Source organism: Heteronotia binoei, chromosome 15, assembly GCF_032191835.1.
Source record: "Heteronotia binoei isolate CCM8104 ecotype False Entrance Well chromosome 15, APGP_CSIRO_Hbin_v1, whole genome shotgun sequence".
In the NCBI taxonomy this organism is placed as follows: Eukaryota; Metazoa; Chordata; class Lepidosauria; order Squamata; family Gekkonidae; genus Heteronotia; species Heteronotia binoei.
Window position 1 is genome coordinate 15714511 of NC_083237.1, and position 14812 is coordinate 15729322.

At 45.7% G+C, this 14812-nt stretch overlaps 1 protein-coding gene and 1 pseudogene across 1 annotated transcript in view; both read right to left on the reverse strand.

The window, feature by feature from the left end:
* Positions 1-1671: 1671 nt before the first annotated feature.
* LOC132583150 (vomeronasal type-2 receptor 26-like) lies at positions 1672-3496 on the reverse strand (annotated as a pseudogene).
* Positions 3497-11377: 7881 nt separating this feature from the next.
* Positions 11378-14812, reverse strand: part of LOC132583151 (vomeronasal type-2 receptor 26-like) — a 39453-nt gene continuing 36018 nt past the window's right edge. Inside the window, exons 9-10 of the mRNA XM_060254824.1 lie at positions 12825-13116; positions 11378-11821 (exon numbers count right to left, since the gene is read on the reverse strand). Of these exons, the coding sequence (XP_060110807.1) occupies positions 11378-11821; positions 12825-13116 (736 nt within the window). The remainder of the gene's footprint in view (positions 11822-12824; positions 13117-14812) is intronic.

Below are 14812 nucleotides of genomic sequence, written 5' to 3' on the forward strand. Positions count from 1 at the left end.
CTCCATTCAGTCCAGTCAAGGCAATGGTCTCTGATTTAAGAGTCAAAGGCTCAGTGGAAGAGCTCTGTCTTACAAGCCCTGCAGAATTGCAATAGGTCTCACAGAGCTGCAATGTCCTTGAGAAGCTCATTCCACCAGCTCAGGGCTATGACCAAAAAGACCTTTGGCCTTATAGCAACCAGCCTAGCCTTTCTAGGGCCAGGGATTGACAGAAACATATTATTTGAGTAAATAATATAGGAAAAATGTATTGGAAAAATCAAATTATTAGTACAGCTGCTAATAGAATATAATACCGTTACTAACGTACTAACTTATCTAATATTGCTATTTATTTCAATAGACAAACACTGTGTTAGTAGCTATAATGGATAAGTTGTGTTTAATTCAAAAACAAATAATAAAATATAAATATACATGGGCATATATTGGTAAAAATAGTCAAAAGATTGCATAGTAAACAATTTAAGTTCAATTTAAGAACATATATCTATTATCTTGAAGGTCCTAATATTAACTAATTTAAATATAAGTACTCTTAAGCGACATATATAAGGTCTTTAAAATACTAATTGGCAATAAACATTTAGAGCAATTAATTGAATTCAACATTGAAGAGAAATGTCCAGCATCAGGTTCTTAAGCTATAATGTGCTTGGGTTTAACAATCCAGTGAAAAGAATAAAAAATTATAACCCAATTGACCAAGATAAACCCAGATATCTTTTTACAAGAAACAGATAATAGCTCCAAATCAATATATATATTAAAATCTCTCAAACATCATATTCAGTTCCAGATCACAGGAAATTCAAAAACTAGAGGAGTGGCAATCTTAATTTCCAGCATAATTTGTTTTATTCAGATAAAATCCATGACTGTTCCCCTGGGCGGGTATCTTTTTATTAATGATTGCATAGACAGTACATTGGTAACACTTGTGACATTGTATGCACTGAATTCTAATCAATTCACACTTATAACTGAAGTTCTGGAAAAATTAACCACTTCCTATGAAGGAAACATAAAACGAGGAGGAGATTAAAACTACATAACAGACAATAACCTACACAAATCTTCATTTGCTAAAACACACAATAATCTTGAAATGAATAATAGGAGTACAACTTCAACCCAACATGGTCAAGAACAATGGTCTGCCCACCACTGAATTGATTGTGAAATAATCTGGAACAAAGAAACCACTCAACACACACAAGTTGGAAATTAAATACTTCTTTATTCACGAACACAGAAATAGTAGTAGAAATAGATCTCCATATTAGAAACTATTTTCAAGATAATATAGCAGCTGTCACAAAGCCAACAATAATATGGGATGCAGGGTATCATAACCTCCAAACCAGCATACCTGAAAAGACAAATTTTCTATTAAATGATCTTGTGTTGTGTTTTAGACTTCACATTTTTCTTTGCAGTTCTCTAAGATCATTCTCAACAGGGATACATTTCTTTATTTGGTAGATGTATCTATATCTTTATTGGTACTTCAAATACCAATGACAACCATCTTCAGCAATTACATCTTCCAAAGGTGTTTGTTTCACTCAAAGGCTTTGTTAAAGCCTCTCACACTCCCAATGCATATTTAATTGTAAAGTGGTAAATGTGAGAATAGACTGCAGATTTCCTGAGGGAAACACACCTTCTTCAATCGTTCCTCTTCCTGTTGTTCAGTTGAGGCTTCAACACAATAATTTAACATTTGGGAGAAAAGATGCAAAGCAGCAGCCGTGCACTGGAAGCCAAGATAGAGAAGACCTCCACAGCCACCATATATTTCCCCTTTGTGCTCACGTAGGCTGGAATGAAGGATAACCAAACACTGCAAAAGACCAGCATGCTGAAAGTGATAAACTTTGTTTCATTGAAATTGTCTGGAAGCTTCCTGGAATGGAAAGCCAAGCTGAAGCTGGCAACGGCAAGGAAACCCATATAGCCCAAGACACAATAGAACATGACGGGAGAAGCCTCATTGCATTCCAGTATGATTTCATCTTTAATTGATAGTGTGTCAACATCTGGGAATGGGGGAGAGGTTGCCAGCCACACAGTACAAATGCCTGCTTTAATAAGAGAGCAGGAAAGGACAATGGAAGTTGCCAGTCTTTTCTTTACCCATTTTCTCAGCTTGATTCCTGGTTTGGTGGCCATGAAAGCCAGAACGACAACAGTGGTTTTTGCTAACACAGAAGAAACAGCCACTGAGAAGGTGATGCTGAAAACCATTTGGCGGAGGAGACACATCACCTTTTTTGGCCTGCCAATGAATAGCAAAGCACAAAGAAAGCAAAGCAGGAGAGATCCAAGAAGAGTGTAACTGAGGTTTTGGTTGTTGGCTTTGACTATGGGAGTGTTGTGGTGTTTCATGAATGTTCTGAGCACCAGAATTGTAGTTAAGGAAAACAAAAGAACACCAGCAGCTAAACTGATCCCTAAAGGTTCTTCATATGATAAGTAGGTTGCAACCTTGGGAATGCATAGAGTTTTATATTTGTTTGGATAATGATCTTCTGAACATGCAAAACAGTGAGTCAAGTCTGGAAGAAAAATGTGGTGATATCAGTCACATAAAATCACAGAACTGTCAAGCTCTTGAAAATCTGATTTAATGGGAAAACAAGCACTGCAATTCATAAATCTCACAAACACACAAAATTAGGAACCTACATGGAGGCTCCTTTTCATCTTCATAATACCTAGTGGAATGTCTCAATATCTGCATATTCTGGGTTACCTTTCCACTACCAGCAGCAATAAGGTTCAGCCCTTCCCAGCCAAGCCGGCATTGCCGGCGTTCAGGCTGGGGACCGTCTTTGCCCCCGCGGAAGAAGGGAACTTCGGACTGATCGCCTCGGCACATCCGGGGCTAGGTCTGGGCGTGGCGTCTGGGTTATATAAGCCCTGGCCCCGCCCGGACCTCATGCTGTCTTCTTGGCTCTCTGACGGAGAGCCTTGTGTAGGAGCGGCATCGTTCAGGCCGGTTAGGCCTCGGAGCGTCGCGGGACGGTTGTTGTCGGCCTGGGTGTCGGAGCGTTGGCGGAGCGGTGCAGGCGTTGGCGGCAGCGCGAGCGGCCGGTGCTCGATCGTCGGCTTCACTAATCCGGCGGGAACGTGGTTTGGTCTGGCGTGGGGGCTCGTAGCGCAGGCGGCGGCTGCTTGGGGGAGGCTCTTTGGGTGCTAAGGGTGCCTGTACGTGGCCAGCATCGGCCGGGCTTGGTCCGTGGCGCGCGCGGCGGCTGCTTTACAAGGTGGTCGTCCCCTGGCGAGAGGGAAGCCCCGTGCTCTGCACAAGGTGCATGCGGCGGCCATCTTACATAGGCGGTTTCCCCCTTTTTATGGGAGCCGTCGTCCCCTGGCGATAAGGAAGCCCCGTGCTCTGCACAAGGCGCGTGCGGCGGCTATTTTGCAAGGCGGTCGTCCCCGGGCAATAAGGGGAAGCCCCGTGCTCTGCACAAGGCGCGTGCGGCAACATCGTCGTTGAAGTCCGTTTGGGCGGCAAGGAAGGCACAGCGCTCCCTGTGCACTGCGCATGTGGCTGCCATTTTGAGGGACCGTTATAGCGGCCATTTTACATAGCGCGGCGAGGCACATACCCACCCGCGTGCGCGGTGGCCAGTTCTTGTCCCCATATTTTTACTAATATTTTAAGCAGTTGGCCTGTGGCGGAGCATTGGTCTAGCAAGCTGAGGCTCCTTGGTGAACCCCTGGCATTGCCAGCTGCCTTGTTCAGATGGCTTTCAAAGGGTGTATACATCTGCCTGTGATCCTGCAGAGACGCTGCTGGGGGAGTAAACCTCTTCATTTGCCTTCCTCACTATAGTGCTGGTTGGGTGACTTGTTTTTAATATAATCAAGGTTATCATTATGGCACCTAAGAAGGGTCAAGGTAAAGCCAAGGGAAAACAGCCTGCGCGTACACCCCGTGGGCGTGGTCGGCAATTAGCTCCAGCTGAGGAGCAGGTACAAGGGGAGCAGGCCTGTTTGGCCATTATTGGCCAGGTAGAGGCATTAGAGCAGCAACGGCTCGCTGCGGGGGCTCCCATATGGCAGGGGCGTCGCCACGCTTTGGGGCGGTCGACGCACCTTACTTTGGAAGCAGAGATGCTTGCTCGACTGTCTGCCTTGCAGGGCGGAGTGCCGGTGCCTGATTCGCAGCCAGAGCCGGATGACGAGGATGACCCTGGCGAGGGACCATCAGGTGAACAGCTGAGCGGCGACGTCTATGGAGGCGGTGTGCCGCAGACCCCGGATGGTGGTGGAACTCCTGCTGACGCTGGGGGTAAGTTGTTGTCACAGCAGACTCCAGGGTGGCCGTGGGGACCTATTCAAATGCCCGCTCTTCCCCCAGTGTTGGGAGGGGGAATTGGGGCGCGGGGCAGCCTGGCACACCCGCTGTACAGTGGGGGGCCGGGCTGCCCTGGCCTTGGGGCCTACAGAGTTCAGCTACTCAGGGGCCTGGATTAGGTAGTCCTGGCTTACAGGCAGCTGGTCTACAGGCAGTCTCAGCGACACCTGCAGTTTCCACAGGACTGCCTTCCCAGGGGGTTCTGCCTTGGGGTGGGCAGCAATATGCCCAGCTACACGGAATGTGGCCTACTGGGCTAGGAGGCGGGTGGTTTTACCCGCTGAACCCTTATGCGAGCATACCATTCCATGCGCTTCCATATGGCGACACCTCGTTGCCTCTGGGAAATCATTTAACGGGGGTTACCCGTGAAAAGATCCTGCGTGGAGAGTATGTGGATGTGTTCAGCCTTCTCTATAGAGAGCTCGAGAAGAAAAGCAAAGATGAGCTCGACGAGAAGGAGAAGGAGAAATTGAAACGCCGAAAGGTAGATAGGACTTGGGCAAACTGACTCCCTGGCTTTTTAATTTATGCGGGTCTTATTGCCAGGGCACAACTGGCACGTGCGGCCGCCCTTTTTCAATACATTGCCATTATTTACAGGGCATATACGGACTTCGTCGATGCAGCATGGCTGCAATACGACGAAGCCTTCCATATGAGGGCCGCCGTCAACCCGGGGTTGCCTTGGGACCAGGTCAGCCAGCAGTTTTGGCTGCAGCTGATGTCCCCGGCAAAGCCTAATGCTGGTGACAGGTCCGACAGCGGACATTTAGTCCAGAAGCAACAGCAGCAGCTTACTGCAGGGGCCCGCCCGTCAGCAGGCCAGCCGGTTCAATCCCGGCTGCTATGTTGGGAGTTCGCTTCTAAGGGAGTGTGCCCCAGGAAGCTCTGCAAGTTCAAGCACGAGTGCCCGCTGTGCAGCGGGCCTCATTCCCTTTCCGCCTGCAGTAGATCGAAGCCTAAAGCCTGGGTCAGGTGCCCTGGGGGTGGCGGCAACAATCAGCAGCCCACTGGAAAAGGGGCCCAGCCCCATTCGGCTGAGGGTTCTCAATAATTTATTGGAAAAGTACCCTCGCAAGGCGGATGGGCAATACTTGTGGGAGGGGTTTTCCTTTGGGTTCAGGATCCCTTACCAGGGGCCTAGGGCCCCTTTTTTGGCTCCCAACCTTAAGTCAGTGGCAGGTCTCGAGCACATAGTTCGAGCAAAGATCGCCAAGGAGTGCCAGGAGGGCAGGGTCCTTGGACCCTTTGATTCGCCGCCTGTACCCACATTGCGGGTATCTCCCTTGGGGGTGGTGCCTAAGAAGGTGCCCGGTGAGTATCGTCTCATACATCACCAGTCATACCCCAAGGGGGCGTCAGTCAATGACGCCATCCCCGAGGAACTGTGTTCGGTGAGGTACACTTCATTTGACCAAGCGGTCAAAGTAGTGCGGGGTTGTGGCGTTGGGGCTGAGATGGCGAAATGTGACATCAAGTCAGCATTTCGTCTCTTGCCAGTGCATCCCGAGGATTTCGAGCTCCTGAGTTTTTGCTTCGAGGGCAAATTCGGTATCCTGCGCCGCATTCGAACGTTTTAGTTCCTTTATTGAGTGGGTGCTGCGGGACAGGACTGGTTGCAACGACACGGCACATTACCTGGATGACTACCTTTTGGTTGGTCCTCCGGGCACTGGGCAGTGTGCTAAGTTGTTGTGTTCCTTTCATGATTTAGCCAACGAGTTGGGGGTTCTGTTGGCGCATGAGAAGACTGAAGGGCCCAGTTCGGTACTTACCTTTCTGAGTATTGAGCTGTATACCCACAAACAGGCTTCTCGGCTGCCAGAGGCGAAAGTAATGGACCTCAGGGCCCGGTTGGCTGCACTGAAAGGTCGGCGTAAGGTTCCGTTGCTGGAGTTGCAGCAGGTGGTGGGTCACCTTAACTTTGCATGCAAAGTGGTGGCACCAGGTAGGGCTTTCTTGCGGCATCTTTGTGACGCTATGCGGCAATTGCGTTCCCCCTATCATCGTGTTCGGGTGTCTGCAGGAATGCGGGCGGACCTGGAGGTTTGGGAGGTGTTTTTGGATGCATTCAATGGTGTTTCCTTTTGGAGGGAGGAGTTGAAGATCGAAGCTGAACTTCAGATCTCCTCTGATGCCTCTGGATCTACTGGTTTTGGTGTGTACTTTAGGGGGCATTGGTGTGCGGAGCAATGCCCTGCAGAATGGTTGGACAGTGGGCTCAGTAGGGACCTGACATTTTTGGAATTTTTCCCTATCCTAGTCGCCGTTTGGCTCTGGGGCGAGCAACTTGCCAACCATTCTGTGCTCTTTTGGTGTGATAACATGGCAGTGGTACATGTTATCAACTCCTTGACTTCAAAGTCATGAATCTGGTCATGAATCTGGTTAGATCTTTTATGCTTCGTTGCCTCCAGTTGAACATTTTGTTCACTGCAAGGCATGTACTTGGGGTCTGCAATGGGGTGGCGGACGCTCTATCTCACCAACAGATGGAGTGTTTTCGGCAGCTTGCCCCAGAAGCGGACTCGCGGCCGGAGCGGATGCCCTTGGATCTATGGCGGCTTGGGAAGCTGAAGCCGGTAGGGCCATTCAGTTGGCTTTAGCGCCTAGTACTAGAAGGGCTTATGATAGAGCGGCCTCTCAATTTCAGGAGTTTAGGAGGGCTGCTGCGCTGAAGGATTGCTGGCCGATTCCCACGGCTCATATTATGCAATTCAGCGTATTTCAGAAACAGAGGGGTCTGGGGTTAAAGACTATTAGGGGCCAACTGGCGGCATTGGCCTTTATTAGTAAAGCCCATGGGTTTGCAGATAGTACGGCCGATTTTAGGATCAGGAAAATGCTGGAGGGTTGGGCCAGGGAGCGTGGCCCATGCGTTGATGACCGGCAGCCCATCTCCCCTTCCGTTTTGAAGGGGCTGTTTGGCAGCTGGCCGGCCATTTGTTCTTCCCCTTTCGAGGCCGCTTTGTTTCATGCGGCTTCGTTGGTGGCATTTTTTGGCGCCCTACGGATCAGTGAATTAGTGATGCAGTCTAAGACTGACGTTTCAATGCGGGCGCTCCAAGCCGGATACATCAAAATTGATCAAGGGCAGATCGTTTTGATGCTCCAGCAGTCCAAGACTGACCAAGGGCAGAAGGGGTCCATCATCACTCTTGGACAGTGTGCGGTCCACGAGTTGTGTCCGGTGCGGGCTGTTAGGCATTACATTCAGATTAGGGGCAGTGGGGAGGGCCCCTTCTTCAGGCATGAGGATGGATCCCCCCTCACCAAATATCAGTTCTGGGTGGTGACGAGTCGGGCTCTGGCCGCAATAGGCCTGAAGGGCGTCAAATTCAGGACGCATTCGTTTCGCATTGGAGCTGCCTCCACTGCTGCTTCTATGGGTTACACGCCAGCTACTATACAGCGCATTGGGCGATGGCAGTTGGCGGCCTTTAAAACATATGTGCGCCCATTAGTGCCCTAAGGAGTCGATGGTCAGGCGTGGGTGGTATTGCCTTTTTAAAATAACCGGCCTGACACTTTTTTGTCTTTCAGGTGCTGTGGCTCGTGGTGAGAGGTGGTGTATTCTCATCTGCGGGCACAGCATGGTGTTCTGGGCCGCTCATCATGCTTGGCGGTCTTCAGTGGGCACCCAGCTGGGCCTCAGTGCATGGGCAGTCGTGGAATGGCTGGGTCGTCGGGGCCTGCGGTGGCCTGGTATTATGCCCTTATTGTTCAGGGAAAGGGCTGCTCCGCCTCCACACATATTGGTTGTTCACTTGGGTGGGAACGACCTGGGGATGCTGCGAGGGAAGGCTCTCTCGCAGCAGGCGCTGGCCGATCTTCGGGAAATTAAATGGAGATGGCCATGGGTGAGCCTGGTGTGGTCAGTGATTCTGCCACGCAGGGTGTGGAGGTACGCCCTTTCACCTGGGGGGATTGAGCGCACTAGGCGCAAGGCTAATAGGGCTATACAAAAAGCCATGGATGATGGCTTGGGTATTTTCCTTCCTCATCCGGCCATACGGGTCGAAGATGCTGATCTGTATCGGTCTGATGGGGTTCACCTTTCAGAATTGGGCAACCGGGCCTTTTTAGATGAGATTCGGCAGGGCTTGCGGTCGGCTCTGGGCTGCCAGTTGGGGCGCTAATGCCTAAGCAGAGGCTTGGCATTGGCGGTGGCCGGGGATATTTTGGGCACAGTGTTTGCAGGGGAGCACCTATGGCCTAGCACCATTGGTGCGTGTGGTCTGTATGAATCGCAGATGGGCTACACGGCTCAGTGCGGGGAATTCATATCACGGTGAGCCTCACCTGGGCGGATCTTTCCATGGGGGATCGATGCTAGCCCAGGTGGAGAATGGCTGGGACCTGGCCGCTCAGTTACAACCCGAATACAGCGGGTTTGTGCTGGGGGCAGGGTTGCTTGCCCTTTGGACAAGGCGGGGTCCGTGGGTGACCCCAGGGGCTTGTCTGGTTAAGTCTTATCCCTGCCGAGTTTACAGGTTAATTGAGTTTAATAAAGCGGCCTGATTTAAACCCAATATCTTGTGTCTGTCTCTTCTTTCGACTGGGGGGGCAAATGATATGAAGCAGATACCCAGAAATGTACATTCCGATGTCCTGAAAGACTTATGATAAGATTTGCTGTACATTTTATACAAGAAGAAGTTATACAGAGAGCCCATGTTCTTGTTCATCTTGGTATTTCTTCCAATATACAGATTTGTCTAGCATTTTCTGTTCAGTACTTTAGAGCTTTTTATGTTAAAGAAAAGTGTTTCCTTTTATTTCTTTCACAAGGATATGGAAAACCAATGGAATACACAGAGTCTTATTACTATCTTCAATATACTACCTTCATGAATGAGTGAATCACTAAATTCTGTACCCATTGAATTCTCAGTCTTCAAGAACAAAATCAAACAAAGTGAAGAGGGTGATCAGCTCTTAATCCTACGAACTTCATGAATGAGTGAATCACTAAATTCTGTACCCATTGAATCCTGGGTCCTCAAGAACAAACGCAATCAAAGTAAATAGCTCTTAATCCTACGAACTGCCACACGACAGGAAAGCTAATTACAGAACAAAACATTTATAACTTATTTAGTATGCCATTACAAGATTTTACCAACACAATACATTAAGTATGTTGTGATATCCTGGGACTATAAACTATAAATGTGAACTGAATGTATAACTTTTTAGTCAGTGTAAATTTAACATATAATAATTTGACTTAGCTAAGTTTTTGTATTAAAATTGGGAACAAATTGTGAGTGTGACTGTATGCATGTGTTAAATGCCATCAAGTCATTTCCAACATATGGTAACCCTATGAATTAATGTCCTACAAAAAATCCTATTGTTCAGCCATGCTCACGTCTTGCATACCAAAGTCTGCACATTTGTACATATACAGAACAGTAATCCATAATTCATATTTGACACAATAGGGTAGATCGATCCTGGTGGGTAGCCATGTTGAAGCAATACAACAAACCTTTAAGACCATCAAATGTAGATTCATCTTACATGTACATTCCTTAGTATCTCCATAGATTAATACTGCTCACCTTTTTTGTCAGATATTTGCCCTTCTGGACATGAAATACAATCATAGCAGCAAAATGGCTTCCCCGCTTTCATTTTCTTGCTCTGACCAGGATAGCAATTGTCATTACATGCAGAAAGTGGCTGAGTCTAAAGCATCAAAGAAAGAAGAATATTCATTGTTTGAATTTATAACATTCTAAACAAAACACATCATGGAACAAAGAGTAGTTTTTCCCAGTCATGCATGGATTAGATTTCGAATGGCCCTTCTTATTTGGTTGCTTAGTAAGCGGTAAATCCTATGTAGTTCAGTGAGAAATTCCCAGTTTGGCATGCACAGGACTGCAGTTTTAGAGGTGATGCCTCTATCTTTCAACTCCACTTAAGAAAAATTAAAGCCACAAGTTGGAGGATGTTCCTTAAACTGAGAAAATTTCCTGCCGGCTAAGCAAGGATACTACATGATGTTCAAAACATAGCAATGTCTATGGCAGAGTAAGGCACCCAAAGATTTGTCTAAGTTATTCCTGAGATTCAGATAGCAAGGAAGATCTTACCCAACCTACATCCAGCTTAGTCAAGTGTGCTGTCCTCCCTTTCCATTGATCTACATCATAATGTGTTCCCTCATTTTGCAACCATTTAGCCATCGCTCAACTGTGGGACACTTCACAAAATGTCTTTATTCAAATCTACCTGGTTAAACCAGCTGTGCCACTCAATGGCATCCTCACGAATGGTGAGTGTTTGGTCTGGAGGGCCTTGGGGATCCATCCTGCCAACTTTCACTCTAACAAAAGATTGGTTTGGGAATGTGACCCAGTTGATAACATCAAATCCTGCTATTAATTGCCCATGTTGATTAAAAGAAACCTTGTCCCCAACACTGTTGTTAAATGAGACATGTTTCAAAAATTGGTGAAGCTGGAACAAAAGAAAAGCAGAGATAGTATGCAAGAAAATATAAATGCAAAAAGGTAAGAAGTAAAAGTAATCCCCTGTGCAAGCACCAGTTGTTTCCAGCTCTGGAGTGACATTGCATCACAGTTTTCAAGGCAGAATTTTTACGGGGTGGTTTGCCTTTGCCTTCCTCCATCATTTACACTTTACCTCCAGCAAGCTGGGTACTCATATTACCGACCTCAGAAGGATGGAAGGCTCAATCAACCTTGCGCTGGCTACCTGAACCCAGATTCCACTGGGATTGAACTCAGGTTGTGAGCAGAGTTTGGATTGCAGTACTGCAGTTTACCACTCTATAAAAGTACAGGAGTTTAAGATATTACACATGAGACTGAATAGATCCACCAAAGTACACATAGCATTGTGGTGCTATCTCAGTGATGCTAATGAGGAACTAACAAAACTCCTAGGTTCACCCACAGCAGAGTTTAAAAAATTAGAAAAACTGCAATAACGCTCAAATCACCAATAGTAATGAATTAATGAGTGTCCCAACTAGAGGACAGATTTCAGCCCAAATACCTCCCATGTCTGCTGATTGCAATGCTTCCTTCTGTCTCCCACCATCATTACTCCCTGATGGCATTTGGATGAATACATGACTTGTACTGCATGGGCCACGGCATACATAGCATTGTAGATGCTATAGCTGTAGCCCGTCATGCTCATTTCAAACAAAGGTCCTGGAAGCTTCTCCAGCCTTTCTTCTCCATTGCAGGTATCTCCCTTCTTGTCCAGAACAGAGTTAGGGAGCGTACAGTAGAATGCCTGCTGCCAGAAATCCCAAATGAAGCCATCTTCTTTTGTATTGAAAGGGTTTCTGCCGTGAAGAAACTGTTTGAATCCTTTTAGTTCACTGGAGTGAACTGCAAAGGACAATGCACCATGCACAATCTGTATGTCCCAATCTTGGTAGAAGGTAATTGACTGGAAATCCATCTGGGCAGTCAAAATCCATACTTTGTATTTGGGCATTTCTTTTGTACCTGGTAAAGATAGCAGTAACCTCAAATTTATCATGGAATTAACTTCTCCAAAAAAAATAACTACATTTACTGTGCTACTCATGATTTTATTGCATATTTCTGTTAGCAATTCAAACGTATCCTCAATGTTATCCTGAAAACTTAAGCGGTAGTTTCTTTCAACAAGGCAAAACAGATGCCTTTCTGGGAAAATACTGGAAGCATCATCTCTGCCATCTTGTCTCCATGTTCGTTATCAACAATTAATCCAACCCACACCCACTTGAAATAGAGAAGTAATTGGAGAATCCCCATATATTGAATGGCTTCATTTGGGACCATTTGATAAAAGGAAAGGACCTGGGTTTTCTCTGTTATCCCTGGAGCAAAACCAAAAAGAACCTAAAGTTGGCGTGAAGTTGGAGTTGGGGTGGAGATATTGGAGTTGGGGTGTAGAAGAAAGAAAGAATAATTAGTTGTGAGTGTAAGAGAACATATATTGGAGTATGCATTTTCTAAACTATAATGATAGTTTCTAAATATTAAATACTCATATTAACTATTAAATCTTTGACTGAGGTCTCTCGGTTCTATAATACATTAAATACTATGATGGGCTGTAACATTCATTTCTGAAATGTTTAGTATAACAATTTTCATCTGCAAAGTATTTCTTGAATAAACTTTTCTAACAGAGGCTTTCTTTGACTTCTAGATAACAATATGAGTAAACCAAAAGTTGTATCCAGAGATTCCATTTTATTAACATTGGAAACTTCCATTAAAGGTGCCATTAATAAAACCATATATTATAACTACAACACAGAGTCACGGAATATATATGTAATTATTATGAACGTCTTAGCTTTTTATTATACACAGCCATCTCTTTTTCAAAACTACAGAATCATATCTGAAAAAAAAATAAATGCCGTATTAGTGGCTTGCAAATTTTTATACCCATTCACACATTCTACCTGTGGAATCTTGTAGATGCCCAAAATATTTGCTATCTGATGAGAGGTTTCAGAAGCAAGTCCTCCAATTACTGCCATTAAACTGTCTTGCAGAGCACAAGTGTAGTTGGGAACAAATCTATTTCTCATGGAAATCAGCTGCAGTGTGGCATGATAGGTCCACGTGGCGTCCAGATAACTGTCATAGATATGGAATCCTAGGGTGATGTTGGGCAAAATCTGGGGATTTTCATTGATCTCTTTTATAGCAAACTCCAAGGCCAGGATGTGCTGGTAATTCTTAGTCACAACGCTAGAATGAAACATACATTTGAGATGAGAAATACATGATCTTCCAGTTTGCCACGTTAATACCATTAATGACACATCATAGTCTGAGTGGCTGATAGAATCCCAGAATACTGTTCTGGAAGCTGCTATTGACAGGATCACTCTTGACTGACCTCTGTCTTTGAGATCCCCAAGTCCCTAATGCACCAGAGAGGTAGGACACCAGCAGCCAGTGGGCAGATGCCTAGAATGCTGATGGCAGAATCTGGGAGAATAGTTGCATTATCAGGCCTATGTCATGACAGTGATAGAAAAGATCCCAGGTTGATATCGAAGCTATGGAAGCTCTTAAATGCATTGCTGCAGTTGCTGTGCTATTCAAAGTAACGTGGAATGAGGAAAACCACAAGAAACCCCTAACACTCAATTTCTTACATGAAATCCTTAAGCAGTTCCTGAGAAGGTTGTTCATTGAAAGCCTTTGGACTGGAGATGAAGAAAGTCTGAGAAGCAATGCCTCCCAAGATGAGATCTCATGGCTTATAATACTTGTGAACAGTAGCTGGAGGATCCTGGACCCTACATTTATTTACCTGAGCCCTGCATAGTGGCACAAATTGCAACAAGACCGTAATGGCTGCCATGCTAAGTGTCAGCATTGTCTCAGTCCGCAGGTTCCTTGCAGATTCCCTCGTATGCAGCACCGTTGTGATAGTCATTGTTATGATAATGACCTTTTATGAATGGACAATGCCCTGACTAACAGTTTGATTCCTATAGAAATTGAAGTATTGGAAATGACTGCTATATTTATAACCATCCACCACGTTGTTTGTTAGTGGCCAGCAGAGCTCCATATGGCATTTTAGGAGCAGAAGTTTTAATTATAGTTCTTTTGCTAATTGCAGGGGAGATGGAATGATGGTGTTTGTTCTCTGAGGCATTTTTAAAGTATGCACAATTTTCTTGGCTGAGTATTGGATTGGATCTAGCCATCTTTTCTGCAGGTGGAAAAGAAAGGAAGGGGTTCCTTTTGACTACCCCAATCCATGCTCGAGGTTATGGGGTATGCATGGACAAAAACATTGTTGGACACGGGCTGTAACAGTGAGGGTTACTGGGCCAGGCTGAGTGAGAATCTGTTTGGATCCAATCCTGTATCTCTCTATTAATTTAGTAGAAATAACCCTTAGCAACAATTCATGTATTGCACTGTTGCTCTATTTCAATACATTGCAGTCTGTTGCTGCCTTTTCTGCATTCCACAGGTCAAGCACTTGCCATTAATTATGGGAAGACAATCCTCAGAGAAGGATTACTTGGGTGATTGTATTGATGGACAGACTGGGTTTGTGAAATTTAGGTTATTTATAGGTGCCTTTTTTTGCTGAAGCTGAAGGCAGATTACATAGTGTAAATCAAGTACAGGATGAGACACTTGATGAACAGTGCTGTAAGGTTTGGACAACAGAAATCATAAGCTAAACAAACCTGTGACAAAGTATACATATTTACCCTTGACCCTAATGGTATAGAAACTACCTGTCTTGAGCATAAATGCAATGTTAGGAATAGAGTCGCATAGGCAAAAGTCCCTATCCCTTTACAATGCAACTTTCTGAACCAATTCATTCACTGCATTCCCATTTGCCTGTGCAAGAAAGCCCTTTGAATTATTCCGTTTTGCATAGTTTGCAGAAAACAAGGACAGTGGAAGC